Source organism: Melanaphis sacchari, unplaced genomic scaffold, assembly GCF_002803265.2.
Source record: "Melanaphis sacchari strain LSU unplaced genomic scaffold, SCAv2.0 Contig128_pilon_pilon, whole genome shotgun sequence".
Classification (NCBI taxonomy): Eukaryota; Metazoa; Arthropoda; class Insecta; order Hemiptera; family Aphididae; genus Melanaphis; species Melanaphis sacchari.
This window is the reverse complement of record NW_020270519.1, coordinates 102,697-122,424: the sequence shown is the minus strand read 5'-3', so window position 1 is coordinate 122,424 and position 19,728 is coordinate 102,697. Positions and strand designations below refer to the sequence as shown.

Genomic DNA, 19,728 nt, shown 5'->3' with positions numbered 1-19,728 from the left:
TTAATCACATACGAGTATACTTATTGTGTTCCAGAGATTTAGATTTTATGTAGGTATTAATAATAAAATAAAATAATTTTTGAAAATTCGATAATTAATATTTTGCATGTTAACATATAATTATTTAATATATATACCTATATATATCATAAGTTAATTTTACCTTTTGATAAATATTTTTCTATTTAAATAATTTTGTATTCATAGTCTTTAAAGTTATTGACGTGAAAGCTATTTGTTGTTTAAGATGATTTATTTGTTTCGTGTGATATTTAATTAGGAGTAGTAATAGAAAAAAGTAAAGATTTATATCTATAACATTTTAGAAATTTTATTGTATTGACGTATGTCACTATTAATTTGTTTTGATAGTATAACGTATTTATATCTTATTGAAAAGTTTACCAACTTAGTGGTTAAAGTTATTAAAGTGATATAGAAAGAGTTTTTAATTGTTAACATTAATCATTATAAAAATAGAAGATGTCATGTTTCTGTTTAAAATTAATGATTATTATACTTATATACATAGTTTTTTATTTAAAGTTCCAATTGTCATTTGACTATATAAAATTTAATGATTGGAGTATAATTATTATAATGTTTATATGATATAAATTATTCATTTCAAAATGTTATCAATATTTGAAAGCATTATCAACATTTGATGGTTATTTATCATTATGAATAAAAATCGTTTCTTATCAAGTGCTATTTTAATAATTAAATAATCTAATTAAAGGAAATAGAGTTTAATTTATCTACATACTTTATATATGTATATATGCATTTTCCCAGACTGTGTGTTAAAATGTTTGATTTTGGCTTAGTATTAAAAACAATTATGCATTTATATAATTTTAATGTTTACTTATATTATTATAAGTTTATTAACTAAAATATAACTTAACTAAGAATTTATTTTGATTAGACCGATTGAGGATATTTATACTTTTTACATTATCAGTATATATCTGTTACTGAATAATATTGACGAGAAAATCGTTTGAAAATTTGTTTCGCTAAATTACGGTTATAAAAACATAATAGCGCTTTCTTTCGTAATTGTATATCTTGTTGAATCACTGTCCATTTGACTTTTAAAATAAATGTATAGGTTAGTACTGAACAAATTTTGGTTGATGATGTGTTCGATCATGTATTTTATGTTGACGTACAATCTAATAAGATAAGTTCACCATACAATAAACACAAATATTAAATAATATGCGTGGAGTTAACTTGCATGTAGTAAATTCAAACGCGTGTTGAACGTATTCATTAAAACATTTCAAAAAATATGATTTTCCAAATCCAATAGAAAAAAAAGATAGAAATCATCTAGAACGCAATAGTATATATTTATGGAAAGGAGTTGAAATCAAATAAATCTCCGAAATGCGAAGGTAAAACGTAAATTGTTCATGGTATTCGAGTGAATCTAGTTGTGACCAACATAATTTCGGTAAAACCTTAGCAACTACACATTTTACATCAGGCATCATATATTTTTTTTAAGATTGCGTATAAATAAAGATGAAATGAATATAACATTGTATTATCTATAATAGTAGGATAAAGTTTAAATTATACATAAAAAAAAAAAAAAATAATCATAAACATATTCACTGACAAAATATTATTGAATAAATTGATCATATAAAATAGTTAGTACGCTTAATAATAAAAAAGCAACAAAAACTTTATCATTGATAGGTATTTATATTTTATTTATTTATTTGAATTGAAATAATACAATACTATGAAATACTCAAACATAAAATTGCTACGGCTTTACTCAAATAATATTGGTCACGATTATAGATTTGCCTAGAAAAAATTAGAAAAATGACGTTTTGTCTGAGTACCGTGGGCAGTTCACGTTTTGATCGGGCATTTCTGAGATTTTTCCAATTTTGACTTTTGTCCGTAACACATATATTATTTCGATTGCCTTAAGACTTCGATTGTACATTTCGCTTTCGCTAGAACATAGAGGTACATATACAGTATTTGTATATGCGCGTGCGTGCATTTTGTGTGAGTGTGTGTGTGATATAAGTGATATAATATGAGCGCCGTGTGCCAGTGGGGTGCGAGGCGTTTGACGTACGTGTGATATCGGTATGGTGTAGATGGCGTAGAGGGTGTAAAAGAAATTATATTAAAAACACCAGAGTCTAGTGATCGCCGTAGGTACATACTATATATTATTATACGTTTATGTATTATTATTATTTACTGTGCTCATATAGGTATAATGTCGTTGCTGGAATTGATCGGAAGCGTTTTTTGGAACCCCCGCGGAAGTGCCGGTTATATATAGGTGGATATAGTAAACAACCGGGTTATGCCGTGGGCAGGTATGCCCGGGGCGGGACTGGGTCCCCGGCATATTGATTGGGGGCCCGGTGGGTGCGCGCGCGCGCCGATCACCGTTGTACGGTCATTCACTAAACGTTGGCTGGGCAGCTACCACCGCTACCACCACCGCCGTCGTCGTTGTCGTTTTCCTTAAATCGACTACGAGGCACACCCGACCATTCGTAATCGACGAATGTGCTTAAAAAATTTCCAGTGGTTCCCAAACCGAATGAATAACTCAAACTCAAATTGAATAGTTTGATGAGATCATAATGTTGTGTTTGACTATATGTTGTGTCGCTCTGCAAAACGACGAGCATTATTGTACTATTACTAATACTAGTTGCATTTTTTTCTTGTTTGTTGTTTTTATTGTAACATGCCAATAATACGAATTAAACTATTTAGTATATATACAATATTCATATACGAGTAACTATTTAATTTATATTTTATAATAATGGTCGAGAAAATTCGTGAGTTGTGACAAACTTATATAAGTGACATTGTTCTCACATCTGCAAAATCGGTATTGTCTATAAGATTGGTTAATAGTTGGGGTTTTTAGGGGATGTTTTAGGAACATCAAGTTTTTGGTATAATAGTACGTGGAGTGTTTGAGTGAAGTAAGTCGCTGCAGTGCTGCCAGACGTGCAACGGTCTAATACTCTTTAACCTTATGGTATTTGACGTTCACGATGGCGTGATAGATAATGGTATGATAATTCTTGATCACAAATCGACATAAATTATCATTGATAAATATAAATTTGACAACCATTTATTTAAATTAAATTTTTCAGATGTATTCTAAAATCAATTTTTAAATTTTTAAAAATTAATTGTAACAACTTATAATAAAAAAGCATATTTAGATAGTGGAGATGGGTTTTCACAATGTAATATTTGTGTTCGTGTATATGTGTGAACGTGTGATAAATAACTTAACTGTTATTTATAGTGTAATGTGTATTGCCAATAGGATATAAATTTATAAATTTTAATGCGTATTTTTCGTGTTAGAAGACTGAAATCGCAATCTTAACGATAAAACAAAGTATTATAACATAAAAACTTTTTAAAATTGTCTACAGATGCTTACTAATGATTAAGATATGGCGGCGATATATATAGGCAATTTCGGTACACACATGTGTGTAGATATTTGACCTAAAGAAACATCTAATAATAAATAGATAAATGCTTGCCTTTCTTGATCTAAATCTAACATTTTATGCTTGGAATACTAATATTAAGGATTTAAATCACAAGCGATTCTAAAATTGATTTTCATTACGCTAATCAACTATTTAAGAGTTTTTAAACTACAATATTGTTATTATTAATAATACTGATGACTCCTTATTTAAGTTGATATCAGGAATGAACGTATTATAATTTTGACAAACGCTCACTTCAAAATCAACAAATAATTATGGTTTTATATGTTATTTATATATATATAAATTAATAATAATTAATAATAAACAAAAAATATTATCAACTTTTACTCCTCGAAACTGACTATGGTAGTCATTTGCTATGTATACTTTATCACCTAATAATATAAGTTATATTGCAATAGTAGTAATAGTTAGTATAGTAGTATAATATTTTTGATTTCAGTTATATACATTATATATTCAATTAAAAAAAAAAAAAAAACAATTTGTAAACATCAACGTAATCACAATAATATTATATCTCAAATACATATATTTTAATTAGGTATAATAATACATTAAATATTATAGTCAATAAATTATAAAAATGCATCATACAAAATAAAAATCTACTTCAATTTAATTGTATCATGAATATTTTGAAAAAAGACAAAATATTTGCTTAAAATGTAAATATAAAAATTTTTTTAGCTAATCTATTTGTAATATATTTATTGTTTATTTCACTTAGACACTTTTAATAAAATGTTTTTAATAATTATCAATATAGTATTAAATTTAAACTAAATGTACAAATTGTATTAAGAGCTATGTAAAATTTAAATTTTAAATGGAGGTTATTAAAAAAAATTGTATTTTATAATTATTAAATTATCGGACTTACCATCATACAATTAATATGATTTTCGTATTTAAATTTTAAATTTGAGTAAATAAATATATATATTTCATAGCAAACTAAATCACAGCTATTGAAATTTATTGGATTTTTAGCAACATTTATAATTTTGATTAATTTTTTTAATTTTCTCAAAATATATTAGGTATTAGCTATTAGTTTATATAAGTTAATTTGTCATTTTTTAGATCGCACTGAACTTTGATTAAAAACAGTATTCTTAGACATACTGAATAAAAGCACATAATTATAAAACCAATAACTCTTATTATAATATGAAATCTTTATTTTTAGGCGCGAGTTTTTAATTATTTTTAACTGTTAAGCTGTTTTGAATAAGTAAGAATATATAATGCTAAATTTGCTTTAATATCGAATATTTTATTAGTAGTAACTATTTATAAAAATAGATAATTCAATTTATTGGTGAAATTCATAATTTATCAAAAATATACTTAGTCCACGTTAAAAATTCTATGTTTAGTGTTCGTATTTAATAGATAATAATTTGAAACTATATAATATCCCTATCTTTCATTCTTAGCATAAGTACGGGTATGATATTGGTGTGTCATCACAGACGTATTATATATTTTACTTTTACCCAACTGCTGTTGTGTATTATATTATTATAATATAAATTAAAAAAAAAAAAATTTGTTGTTCTTTTTTTAATAAGTATGTTGATATTATAGAAATCAATTAAAAATACGTAAGAACTTGTATCTGACAATTATTGACGTGCATAATTTAAAAAAAAAATCATTTTACACACACACACACACACACACACACACACACACACACACACTCATATATGACTAATTTTAATATTAACAAACAATATTATTTGTAAATTTATTTTTGACGAATGGTTTTGATGAAATATTTTCAACTAACAATGATAAACCAGTAAATTTTATTTTGAAGATAAAAGTTTGAAACCTCAGTCTGTACAGTATTTTTTAATTATCGGTTTTCTTAGTTAAATATTAGTTAAACAATCTTAGACATAATATATACTGAATTCAGTAGTCTTGTTTTTTTGAAAAAAGGTCAGTAAATGTGGTTTTCACTGAGCTTTGTTAAGGATAGTTTTTTGAATAAACCTATATACTTTTAATATAAGAAACTTAAAATATATTGATTAATTTAGTAATTTATTTGATGAAAAATATATTGCAGTAATTTGTGCAATTTACAAAAAGTTAGAAAAGGTTTATCTCAATTACTTTAATTACCTTATCTCATTTTTATATTATGTATATATAAAATTAATTTAGTTTATTTTATGTGGTTAAGGTTCTTATTGTATTACAAATGTATTAATTATAAAAATAACTAAGTATATCATTTTATAACTTTGTAATTTAACATTAATATTTAATACTCTAATATATAACATTAATTTAAAAACTATAGAACAAAAAATAAAGGACTACAAACGAATATACGTAGGTTACATATCTATTATCTATTATGTATAGATAAGCATGTTATTTATATAAAAGTATGTAAGTGACGGGATATAAATATTATATAATAGTTTACTTATTTTATTGCCTTTATAATAGAAATAGTTTTAGTTTTTGTGAGAAAAAAAAAGCTATTTGTTCAAAAATTATGTGAGCTTTTATTTTGTTTTATTTAAGATTATGTTTTTGGATAAAATAAGTTCTTTAAAAGTTTCATATAGTTTTTCTATCGAATGAAAGTTGGTGGTACAAAGATAGTTTTTTATATGGTCATCTTAAAAATGTCTCAGTTGTTTTCAACCCTAAAAATATTTTATTTTCGATTATAAAATTATAACTAAAGATTGCTATAAAAAAAATTTATCATCTAAAAAAAAGAATTATGAATTTCTTAGAACAAAGTTTAGTTAAATATAAAATAAAATAAATAATATTAAGTCCCCCCTTTTTTTTTTCAATAGTGCAGTTATTCAAAATCTAGTTTTGAGAATTTGAAATATACTTTAAAACTATATTTTTGAGTTCTTAATACTTTGACCACTTAAGGAGTGTCCTGTGGTAAAACAAACTTCAGTTTTTCAAATTAGATTACTTTTTTATTTTTAATTATTTAGAGGATAATTTTACGAAAGTAATGATAAATTTAATATGAAACTTGAACTAGAAGTTTTAATTTGATGCTTTGAACATTTTGTTAATGTTCATGAATCTATCAATATTTTATAATTTATTAAAATATTTTTATAGTTCATATGCATTTTAATACCTTAATAATTTTTAAGTTAAATCTGTAATACTATTAAGTTCTTACCAAGTCCAATAAATTCTATTTTAACTATTAAGTTTAGTTAGTTTATTATTCCATTATGAAAATAGTTTATATGATGGCATAATTTGTTATAAAAAAATTATAATGAACTAAGGTTCTTTTCCAATCTTCTATTGAAATTTATCTATTGGTTTTTTTTTCTTTTATAAAAGTTCATCGAGAAATTTTGTTGTATTTTCAGAAAAAAAAATGTAGAAACTTGTGCTTAAATAAAAAAAGAAATTCTAAAATATTAAATAATTATGAAACATTTGATAAAATTTAAGTAAATAATGAAGTTAAAATTAGCTTTTTATTGTCAATTATTACACAAAAATTAAATTACAATATAGACAAAATAAATATTGCATTAATTTTTAATTACTATACCAAATTAATTTGCCAATATGTGAAAGATAACTTAAAATGGCTTACACTATAATTGTTTAGTTTGAAGTTTGAATTAATCAATATGTAAATATTTATATAATTGGAAACTGTTTTTATTTAATTTAATTAATATTTATGCTTACATAAGTTGTATTATACATTTATTATAAGTATTTATCTTATTCTTAAGTTTTTTATCAATGAAGTATAATTTTCCACTAAAAAACATTGAATTTAGATATTTGCATTATCTCTTCCTAAATATTTAAACATACAACTAACGTTTAATAAAAAAAAAATTTAAGACTATAGCAATCGTACTTTGATTTTATTGAATCAGCGTTGATGACGAGTTGAAGTAGGGAACCTGTACATTGCCCGGTGATTTGGGCGGCTCAAATAAAGATTGACCCGTCATTTGTTAACATTTGTCAATTTAATTTTCATAGTTATAAATTAAATGTTGGTTCAGTGATTCTATGAAACTACAAATAACTCAATATAATGTATTTGATTAAAAGGTATATATTATTATGGCGAATATTAGGTGTGATTATTTAATGAACAAATTCAAGTTTTGATTAGTGTATTAAAAACTGTCTAATCAATTAGTGTATTTAACTAATAGAATATGATTAGTGTTAACTCAAAAATAAAAATAATTGAATTCAGTTAATAGTTAATGCATAATATACCATAGTCATAATTTTTATGTTAATTAATTCTGTATTAAAAATTGTGTTCTGATATAAATCTACATATTTTTAAGTCTTGTTACTAAAACATTTAAATTTATAACTTACCTGTATATTTTATAAAAAAGTAGTTTTAATAAAATTAAAATAAACATGAACGATATAATAATTTAATAATAAATGGCCAAACTGAGTAAAGAAAAGTAAAAAAATTAAAATTAGCAAGTAAGTAAGTTTATTAAAATAATTAAATTTTTAAAGATATTGTTTTTATAGTTTAAATTTCAATTATTTTTATTTGATATTTGAATTGTAGAGATGCTATTCATTATCACTTTGGGGGCCTTGTAAGAAAAAACAAGAACGGATGTTAAAATATCTTAAGGTCTAACTATGATTTTATTATTTTGTTTACTATTACTAATTAGAGCGTACATTGTAATATTTTAAATTGGTTTCAAAAAATAATAAGTATATCAAATCAATAATTGTTAATCATGATAGAACTATGAAAATTAATTGTGGTTGTTGTCTGTAAATTTAAGTATTTACATTTTTGTTTCTAATAATTTTATACAAAGTTCAATTTTATAAAAATTTAATTTATATCTATCAAAATTTTATTACCCAAATTTTTAATTTCAATTTTTTTCGTTTTAAGTAAAGTAAAAGAGTCATTTATATCAATTTTAACGCTTAAATAAAATAAAGCCTTTCAAGTTTTAACATTATTTAATGAATATGATTAACGTTAAATCAATTTAATTATTAGGAGGCAACACACTTTTTTACTCGGGAGCATAGATTGAGAATTAGTAAAATTATTTAAGTAAGTACTAATACACTATAATCTTATTCAATTCATTCATCTACATGACTAGTTTTTGCATTGTATATTGTGTTTTAATCAATGACAGTGAAAAAGTATGTAATAAATAATAAACTTCACACACATTTTTAGTTTTTAAAATCAATAAGAAATTATTTGTCGAAATTGAATTCTACAAACATAAAGATTTCTAGTAATTATTTGTGGAAAAATTAGTAGGTACTTAAAATTGGAATCTTATCAAGTTATAGAAAATCAAATGATAAAGTACTAATGTTTTACACATAACAATGTAATAATAAATTTAGAAGGTAATACCTACAATAAATTATGTGAATAGTTGAAAATCAATAATATTAAAATATTTGTATTTAATAAGCAAATTTATAAAAACCATAATCAATTTATTTTAGTAATATGTTTTAATGCTTTATTATAAAAACTTAAAAGGTAATTAATAAACGGTAATATGAATTTGTAATAGGTAGGTATTTAATATTTATATAATACATTGGTTCCACTATGATAAAATACTTATTTACTTACCTACTTAGTTCACAGTATAGAATATTCAATGTATTCTAGAATATTATTCCTATTATAATATTATTACTACTAGATAATAATTATTAGGTACATGTATAAGGTCAAGTTTATTGCGTAATTTATAGATACCTACCTGTTTTACATAGAAGTTATTACTGTTAAAAAAAAAAAAAAAACGAGTTTTTAATTTGGTTACAATATTGTAAAGTTCCTATGTGATCGATAATATTAACTAATATTTGTTGTGATGACATAATGATTATATTTCAATATAAATTGTTTTTCAAAATATCGTTAACGGAAATAATTTATAACTAGGGAGATATGGAGTAGTCTCTAATTTTGATTATTGTATAGACTAAGATAGAATTAAGTAATAAGTATTAGTAACTATAGTAAGTAGTAGTAATTTATAACGATTTATACTTTTTATAAGATTTCTGTTTAATATATATTTTAATTAATTGTTTTAACAAACATAACAATTAAAGATAGATAACTCAATAAATCAAAAAATAAAGTTATATGTATGCTTTTTGATTTATTTGAAAATTATTGTAATTAATATTAATTATATTTATTAGCATTAAGAATTTTATATAAATTATATCAATAACAATAGTACTTGACTAAATACATATTACATAATAATGTATTATAATGTTAAGTGCTTAAGAAAACCTTACTATGGGATATTATCTTTATGTTTAATAACTCAGAAACTATTATTTTGAGAATTATTTTGTTTTGGATTTTTAATAAAATTTTTCAATTAATGATTTACAGTAAAAAGTGGAAAAGTTCTTATTTGAAAAACAAAAGTTTGTATTGCCATAGGGGATTCTTTAAGAAACTTGAAAAAAAATCTTAAGAATTTACTAATATGATCTTTAAGTTTAATTAAAAATTCCAGAAATTAGACTTCGATAATTACATAGTTAAAGAAAAAAGGAAGTAAATACGCTTGGTGAATCCTTCTGTATATAAGATAAATAATAAAAATATAAAAATGCATAAAGAAAATATTAAACTTCATTAAAAATATAATTTTAGTATAACTTAACGTAATTTATACATTATAATTAAAAGTATTAAGCAATACACCTGATATAACAAGGAATAATATATTAGTATAAGCATTAATTATTTATTTAACGGTGATATTTATTATATATAAATTTATTAAAAATTTAAAAAGGTTATTTTGGTAATATTATTGATTATTCTTAAGTTAAAGTGAATATGTTTTTTTTTTATTTAATAAAATCATTGAAATACCTAAAGGTAACTAGAAACCATGAGGTTATATTTGGTCAAAGTATTAACATTACGTGACCAAACAATCAATCAAGATCCATTAGCTTAGTTTTTAGTAATGTATTCTACCCTTGAGAAAAAAAAAATACAATGCTTTTAATTTAGCATTATAGTGAAAAAAGGAAACTGAAGTTATTAGTCACGTACTCACGTATATTTCAAAGGGTAACTTAATTGAATAATCAATTTCATTATTAAAACACTTTGGCTGCAACCAGTGCAACCATATATAGTATTTTTTTTTAGGCCATTTAAAGGTTTTTAAAATTCTTACATTTCTTATATGTTAAAGAATGATATAAATTGCATATAAAAAGCTAAAAGTTAAATATTATTTTTAAATTATTTAGGTTAGAAGCATTATTACATTATATTATGTTTTTGCTTATAGTATTTTTTTAAAATTAATGTTGTATTTTATTTTGTTCTTATTTAATGAAATATTTATTTAAAACACGTTTTTCCTACTCACTAATGTTTATTAAGTATATACATGTATACAGTTATCCAGAGTTTTCTATTGAATGCGTATTTCATAATTTTTCCTCACATATTATATTATTCATAACTTAATATCCCCTGATAGAATACCTGTTAAATGTTAAGTTATAAATGTTTTCAATTTTGTTATATTTAAACAAGTTTCATAACATATATTTTATATACGTAGGTACATTTTTTTAACGTGATATTTTTCTTTTTATAGATGAGTGTGCTTGTGCCGATTGAAAGGGGCGATCCAGTTGGATCACAGGGTGGGTCGCCACCGTGCACGGCCAGGCACAGGTTCACTCCTCCTGGAAATCCCAGTACACCGACAGATCCACTGCCTGTGCCTCCAGACGTAGCCGAACCAAACACGGCCATTGAGACGCAAGTGACGGCCACTCATAAGCATCCATGCATATCTTGTTGGTGTTGTTGTTGCGGATGCTCTTGGTAAGAATATATATATTTTTATTTTATTTTTAAACTAGAAGTTCATATTATCGACTATTGAAATTACTGTTAATTTATTATTTCCATTTTTAAAAAAATCTCACGTAAAACTTCTATTGGTTTTTATTATATTTTATAATATAAATAATATTCTTAAAGATATTCTTTAAATGTCAGTTATTTAAAAATAATCATTAAAACTATAAATGATTTATTACATTTAAAAATTAATTATTGTCATGCTTTATTTAAATAATTATAAAAATTGTTAAATAATAAAAACAATAATTATATTAATATAATTAAAAAATCATTCTTGTGTTTATTGTTCGCATAATCCATTATTTTATATTTCCCCTAAAATGTACATTAGGTACCTATATCATTATCATTTAATAGTTCAATTAAAGCGATATTTGAAATATCAACAAATTAATTTAAATTTTAATAAGTAATAATACAATTTAGTTAGTTGTAAATACATTTTTATATATATAATTATTATTATATAATATACTATTTACCAAATGGCAATGTGATTAAGTTAACATTTATTATCCACGATTATTAACTATGGTAGCTGTTCTATGGATAAATAACCCAAAGATTAAAATGCATTGTTATGTTTAATATTTTTAGTGGCAAAAATAAGGTAAATATATAAGAAATACTAATGTTCATTGATACATTTTTTATGTATATACTGACATGTTGACATTTAGGAAATGGTGACAATTCCTAATAAGGGTAAAGGAAATAATAATAAAAAAATTAATTAAACACATAATTAATGAGATAAATATTTGCGATAGCTATGCGGAAATTTGTACTGTAGTTAAATATAGGCATATAATCGATACTTGGATTATTTTATATTTCAAATATAAAATTTTTAATTGATAGTAAGATGAAAATAAGTGATAACCTTATATAATAAACTATGGAAATGATGATAAATCTTAGGTAATGATATCATTACTTTACTTATCAGGAATTTTTATAGTAAATATATTCAGAACAGGATTCAAATTTTTCATGAGAAAGTTTTTGCTTTATTTTATGTTAAAAGATTTTAGTTATGACATTATATTATGTATCAATAATTATTTAAATGGCAAGAATAAATAGTAGAGGGTATAATAGTGTGTCATTTCTGCTTGAATTCCCAAGCGATCAATCATCTGGGAAAAATCAATTGAGGGCACATATTGCTTGACACTATTAGAACACTGTTGTGTTTACTCCTCCGTACCAAGCCAATACAGAGTTTAATATATTTTTTGTACACAAAAATAAAAATTATGATACCTATATTGAATTAATATTTAATGTACAAACATGATATTTGTATATGTGGTATCGGGACACTTTCTTGTCAGCCGTTTCTCCATAAGACATTTTTTAACATTTCTATATTATATAATATAATGTACGAATATAATAAAATTAAATTTTTTTAGTATTTGGTATTCGATGTACGACTATAATCGTCTTCATAAAAATAAATCTCATTATGTTATAATATTGTATAGTGTCTACTAAGAAATTTGTCAGTAACTATTGAATCTGATATAAATTTCCTTCTAATACATTTTTTTTTCTGTTAAATTTTTCAAAAATATTACCCATGTCTTTTTTTTGAAACTTTTTACATAATTTATAGATATAATATTATTTAAAATTTTCGTATTTGAAATAAAATAACGTATAATTACAATACATAAAACCACGCAAGTACAAAAATAAACGTAATATGTAAACGAAAACAAAATTCAGATAGTATAAAATAAAATAACTTGAACATAAAAAGTTGACTGACACTGACATACCAGTCGCGTGGCCATTAGATTATTCAATTATTTAAAAAATGTTGTTATCATTTTTAAGTCACTAGCTATGTGTAAAGAGAGCTGCACAAAATTTGCATATCTTCAATCTTATTTTTTTATAACAAATTTGAAAATATTTTGCAAAATATGTATATAAATTTCAAATAAATTGGTTATGCTTGGAGGGAAGGAGCAACTTTGTGCACGTGCCTTTTAGTATTAATAACAAAAATATATTACAAATGTATTGTCATACAAACATTGAAACTGATTCAATAAAATGGATGGACGCTTATAGGTAAACTTTTGAAGGAGGGGAGGGCAGGCAAAAAAAATCTCAAACTTAAGTAAAAATAGAATGATAATGTTATTTGAACATCTAAACATGCTATAATTATATGTTATTATTTATTTAATTAATATTTTTATTGGTATTCAATAGTTTGTTAAAATAAATTATCTAATAAGTACACGAAAAAAATAAAAATAAACATTAAATGTTTTATTTGGTATCAGTAAATAATTATCTCATATTTCTTTTGTTTATTTCAAAAATATAAATAGAATTTTTGATGAAACTATTATTATTTAAGTTCACTCTTTCATGATGAACTCTCATCAAATACAACCATTAAATAATCTTCACCTTTAGTCGAACGAAGCCAGTTTTTACTTTTTTCAGTGTACTAATTGATCTTTTTATTGTGCACATTGTTAGAGGCAGTGATATATACATAAAATATTTAAAAATACATAGGATAATATTCACAATGAGCTCACTCAAAAATTTTGTCACTCTGAAATTCAACCTAATTTTTATTAATCCAATACTAATACCAAATATTAAACTCCTCTGAAATTCTTTTAATTCGATAGTTTTTACTAATAAGCTTAATTTTTCTTTGAAATCATTCATAGTGTATTTTTTAATAACTGTAGAATAAACGTAAACTTATTGAAAATTCTGTTTTTTTTTTTTTTTTACCACGATGAAATAGATGATATTGGTGAATTTTATAATAACATTTCACAAAATTTATTTCTAATTTTTTTTTTTTTTTTTGGACTTAATGCATTGAATTTTAATTTTTACAATTTTATTCTGTTACAGTTGGGGAGTTATTATAAATACTATTTAAAATTATATTTCATCGCTCTTTATCATAATTAAATATAGTCATTAAATCTTGAATATGGTTTTAAACTAAGTATAAATTGATAGACTGCTTATATTATACTTATTTCATATCCTAATGTAGTCAAGAAATTAATTTTATGATGTTTTTTTGTATATAATATTAGGTAATAATATCATGGAAATATTTATCAAGTTACCTATTAGTTAATATTTATATTTTTCCACATTGAGCACTTATTACCTTCAAGTGTATTAAACTGGTAAATTTATCGAATATGGAAATTGCAGATGGGAAAGTGTCCATGAATTTTAGTTTTGTATCAGTACATATATTTTTAGTTGAAAATTTAAATATGTGTAAACATATATTTAATAATTTATACAGTTATATAATATTAAAAAATAAAATTCTATATGCTATTTGTATTGAGTCTTAAGACATTTTTTTATGTATATTTTTAATTTAATATTTTATTTTAATTGACTTATTTGTGTACAATCAGTGTTTATTTGCATGCGTACAGGAGTAGGATATGCAAGCTATGGTAAGTAAAAACTAATTTATAGATTAACTGTACTTAGAAGTGTTAATTTTAAAATTAAATATAAAATAACTATTAAGTAAAAATATAAACAATACATTTTTTTAATTATTATTATTTGTGATAATTCTTTTATTCAGTATACATACTATATACTGTATAAATAATCATCCTTAAAAAGTTAAGCTAGCTGTAAAAATACATTATAAAACTGTAAATTGTTTTGTATGATAAATTATTTAAATACTAGATTTTAAATTAACAGAAAAACGACAAATCATTACTTTATCATCGATAAAAAACAAATATTTTTGAGGTTTTAAAATATGAGTATACTAAGTAAATAATTGAAAATTAAAAAATTTAAGAACACTAAAAAAGTAATAAATTCTATTAATTTTTCCATGCAAGTTCTGTTGTGTTATATTTATAATTTAATAGTATACTAATGAAACTTATCAATAATATAATGTTTGATTTTTATAACAATATTACATATATTTGATTAGGAATTAATATTTATGTTTACGACTATTAAAATTATTATGGGATTTTCTGAAAAGATGCAAAATTATGTTTACATTTATTATTTATTTCATATATCATTAGTCTAATGAATTATTATTGACATATATCCGTAATTATATTGTGTATACAATTTGACACATCTATTAATAGTTTTATGTGATTTTGAAAAATCCAAAATTTTACAAAATACATTAAGAATATGTTATTTAACATTTTTTTATCTTAAAAAAATTAATTATTCTTTCCAGTTTTGTATAATAACAAAATTTTAGGGTAATAATAATAAAATTATTCTTAAACTTATCTTTAATAACATACGGTTTGTTGCTTTTTATTCTGAACTTTCACGCATACAGGGATCGTTTTTGGTAAGTATTATGTATTGATAAAAAAAATATGGTCTACTAAGATGAATAAAATTTAATATTAAAACACCGAAATCATGATTGTAGATACATTCGTGATTATGTGCTGTATTAATATATAATATTTAATAAGATTTTTACTACTTCCTAATCTATCACAATCTTTCTACTTAACTGTTTTCTACGATATGTTTGATACATATAAGTTCAAGTATACCATGTTTATATAATAGGTATATAACTTAAAATAATAGTTAAAATCAAACATTGTAAACCAATTTGCCAATTATATAATTTTTGTGCAAAATATGATTACACAGATATTATTATGTATTAATACATCACTATATTTTTTTAGAACTAAAATAATATTCATAATATAACTATGGTTAATAGTAAAATATTAGATTTAAAAATGGAAAAATATGTTTAATTAACAATACTGATGTATTCTTTCAGTTTCCCATTAAAAGGTCATCCCCCCAAAACAAACGGAAATGGGTCTAGCGGCGGCATAATCGAAAATCCCGTTGAGCTAAGGTAAATGTATATAAATGGATGCACTTATATAGTTATACAAAATAATATTTAATAGGTATTAATTACAAACATTAGTAACTAATTTAAAGTTTCATTGTCTTGATTTACTTATTTTCAATTATAAACAAAATTAGAACAAATAACTTTTTTAAAGAAATATTAGATATATTAGATTTACATTTATGTAAATGTATTTTTAAATTAAAGCTATATATACGTGTGATTCGAAGGTCTTCAATAATCTATCTGTTGCTGAAAGCTAAAATTTACTTTGAAACTCAGCTAATAAACTTCTTTGACTTAATAATAATATTACGTTACTACTTTTTTATGTAATAATTATTGACTCTAAAAAATTAACTAATTAATTTAATAAAAATATTGGAGACGTGTAGAGTGCTTCCATATGTTTATCAAACTAATGCGCTTCGAGTCAATTGCATATTTTTAAGTAGTATCCTCAATTTTTCATTTTTCATTTTATATTATATTATATATAAACTGTGATACAAATTGTAATTATCAATATCATTACAGGCCTCCATTGGACGAAATACGAAGTTGGAGTAAATCATTTGACCGACTTCTTAAGTGTCCTGGTAATTAAATCAATAAATACTCTATTAAATAATCATGTTCAACATTTGTACACATACAATATACATAGTATATTATATACGCCAGTATCAATTTAATAAATTTCTTATGAAGGGAACATATAATTTTTAAAACACTCATCAAAATGTCTTTACTTTCTAAAGCAAAAATTTAAATATAAATTAATATGAAAATTGTAAGAAATATTTATTAAAATATTCAAAAAAAAGTCAAATTCAGTAAATATTTTCAATTTTTGAATCAAGGAAAAAGAAAATATACATTTTCTTTATCTCTAGTAAATGTTGTTCTGACATTTGGCACGCACATTCACATCTATAATATAAAGCATATTGTTATATTCATTACTTATATAATTGTGCTAAAATTGTAAAACATAACAAATATCGTTATTTTTCTTACCCCTTTTTTTCACGCAGCGGGAAAAAAGATATTTCGTGATTTCTTACGATGTGAATATAGCGAAGAAAATATATTGTTCTGGATGGCAGTCGAAGAGTTAAAAAAAGAATCAAATCCCGATATAATAGAGGAAAAAGCTCGATTCATTTACGAAGATTACATTTCGATTCTATCTCCTAAAGAAGTAAGTGTTCATATTTCAGTATTTCTAGAGGTATATAATAAACTGTAATAACATTAGAATTTAGAACAAATAACAGTTATTATTTACTTAAATTTTAGGGTATTTACGTATCATCCTGACTATTTCCATAAATTAAGAATTTAATGAATTACTACGATATCACAGTCTATAGAATTTAAAGTATTATTTGGAATAATATTGGTTTTGTATTAATTGAAAAATTTATTTTTATCTACAATGATAAATGTACTAACACATTATATTTATATAGGGTAAACAATAATATACCTAAAGTTACTATATAATTACCTACTCAGCATTTATACGATTATAGTAACAAATTTAAATTAAAACAAAAATCGATTTAATTTAAATATGATTTATGAGTGATAAAAAGAATCTCTAATAAACAAACCATAAATGATTAATAATTATATAAAAGTTGTGTTATTTAACAATAACTAGGTATAATAATAATTTTATGCTATTTAATGCCATTGGGTATTTATTTATATTCATGAAATTCTATTGTATTATTCCCTCTAAATAAAATGTATTTTATATTTCTGCAAATATTTTTGAGAGTAAAAATGTTTAAAATTAAAAGTAGGTAAATTCTCAGTCGATGCAGGTAATCTGACTTCAACGAGAAGTATGCATTTTAATTTTAGTTTTATTTACAACACATATTATTTGTTTTAATTAGGTGAGTTTAGACTCTCGTGTTCGTGATATCGTCAATAAGAACATCAATCAACCATCATCTCATATGTTCGATGAAGCTCAGCTACAAATTTACACGCTTATGCATAGGGATTCTTATCCAAGATTTATTAACTCATCGCAGTACAAAAAATTAGCGAAACTCGAAAATGGAGCTACCGGTAATGCTCCAAACAGTGGCCAACAAACCCCAACCAAACGCAAACAGAGCAATATATGAAAAATAAACTTGGACAATTTTTCAGGTACTTATAATATTTATATTTTGTTGACTTAATCTCTATATTTAATTTGTTATTAGACTTAGAAATGAACAACATATAAATTATTAGTTAAATGTTAATAGAAGATAAATAAATATATTTATGAACGTGATGACAAAAGTTGATGAACTTTTATCATTGTAAAATATACATATATTAATCAAAACCTATTCATTTTATTTTAAAATATAAAAAGAAATTTAATTCTATAATAATATTGGTATTATTTTTAATATTTTTCAGCGATAATAATTCGTATTTGGTGTTCAAGCCTGCGTTTGGACCCATGTATTTGGGACCAGAATTGATAAAATGTTCGTAGATTAACATATTATACAGGTAGAATAAGGAAAAATTTGTATTAAAACCGCGATGTAAAAATAAATTAGGTTTTAATTATTAAGGAAATAAATGTTTTATACATAATAATTAAAAAATTTATTTCATTCGCAACAATACATTTTTTTGTATCTTAAAAATAGTAGTTATTATAATTTTATATCATCACTATCTTGTGTTTGTCATGTGAGTACTTTCATGAAAGTACCTAATTGTTTTTATATTAAACTTACACAACACAAATTCTTTTCTCTAAAAGTATGCAATATTTAATAAATTATTATGTGTAAATATAAAACAATAATGATTTATGTCATACGTTATAAATAAGTTTATATTAAAATGAAATTGTGTTACCTATAAAAAAATTAATGCTATTTAATTGCATATAATAATTATTTAAGACTAATATACGCAATACTCGGTATTCAATACAATTTAATTCGATACTCTGATGGTATTTAACTCAATTTAAATGTTTTAATAGAATCGTTAATGTTTGTAATTGTCATACCTACTTCCGTTCTATATGATTTCGTACAAAAAATGTAATAGCAAAATATAATTTACTACATAATCATTTCTAGTCTAAAAAAAGACTGTATAATTTTAGTTCATTAATATGATTACCTCTGTCATTCTTGTATTAGTTATTATTATTATTATTTTTTTTTTTATGTCATATAAGAAGCTTTTAACTGTGCCAATTAATTTTATGAGTTTATAACTATTATTATTGTTTTTTTTTTTTTTTAGTATTGTGAATATAACATTTAAAACAAATTTAAAATGTACAATACTACAGAACACAT

The 19,728-nt window shown here is 22.9% G+C and overlaps 1 protein-coding gene across 7 annotated transcripts in view; it reads left to right on the top strand.

Moving 5' to 3' along the window:
• The window catches only part of LOC112591030 (regulator of G-protein signaling 17), a 29,155-nt gene extending 10,198 nt beyond the window's left edge, over positions 1 to 18,957 (top strand). For 4 of the 7 annotated variants that reach the window (XM_025334664.1, XM_025334661.1, XM_025334662.1 and 1 more), the window contains exons 3-10: positions 11,213 to 11,445; positions 14,916 to 14,957; positions 15,839 to 15,850; positions 16,307 to 16,387; positions 16,925 to 16,986; positions 17,425 to 17,591; positions 18,298 to 18,559; positions 18,821 to 18,957. In XM_025334664.1, coding sequence (XP_025190449.1) covers positions 11,213 to 11,445; positions 14,916 to 14,957; positions 15,839 to 15,850; positions 16,307 to 16,387; positions 16,925 to 16,986; positions 17,425 to 17,591; positions 18,298 to 18,534 — 834 coding nt within the window. In that variant the 3' untranslated portion in view covers positions 18,535 to 18,559; positions 18,821 to 18,957. The remainder of the gene's footprint in view (positions 1 to 11,212; positions 11,446 to 14,915; positions 14,958 to 15,838; positions 15,851 to 16,306; positions 16,388 to 16,924; positions 16,987 to 17,424; positions 17,592 to 18,297; positions 18,560 to 18,820) is intronic. The other 3 variants (XM_025334666.1, XM_025334665.1, XM_025334667.1) reach the window with 3 other exon arrangements.
• Positions 18,958 to 19,728: the final 771 nt, after the last annotated feature.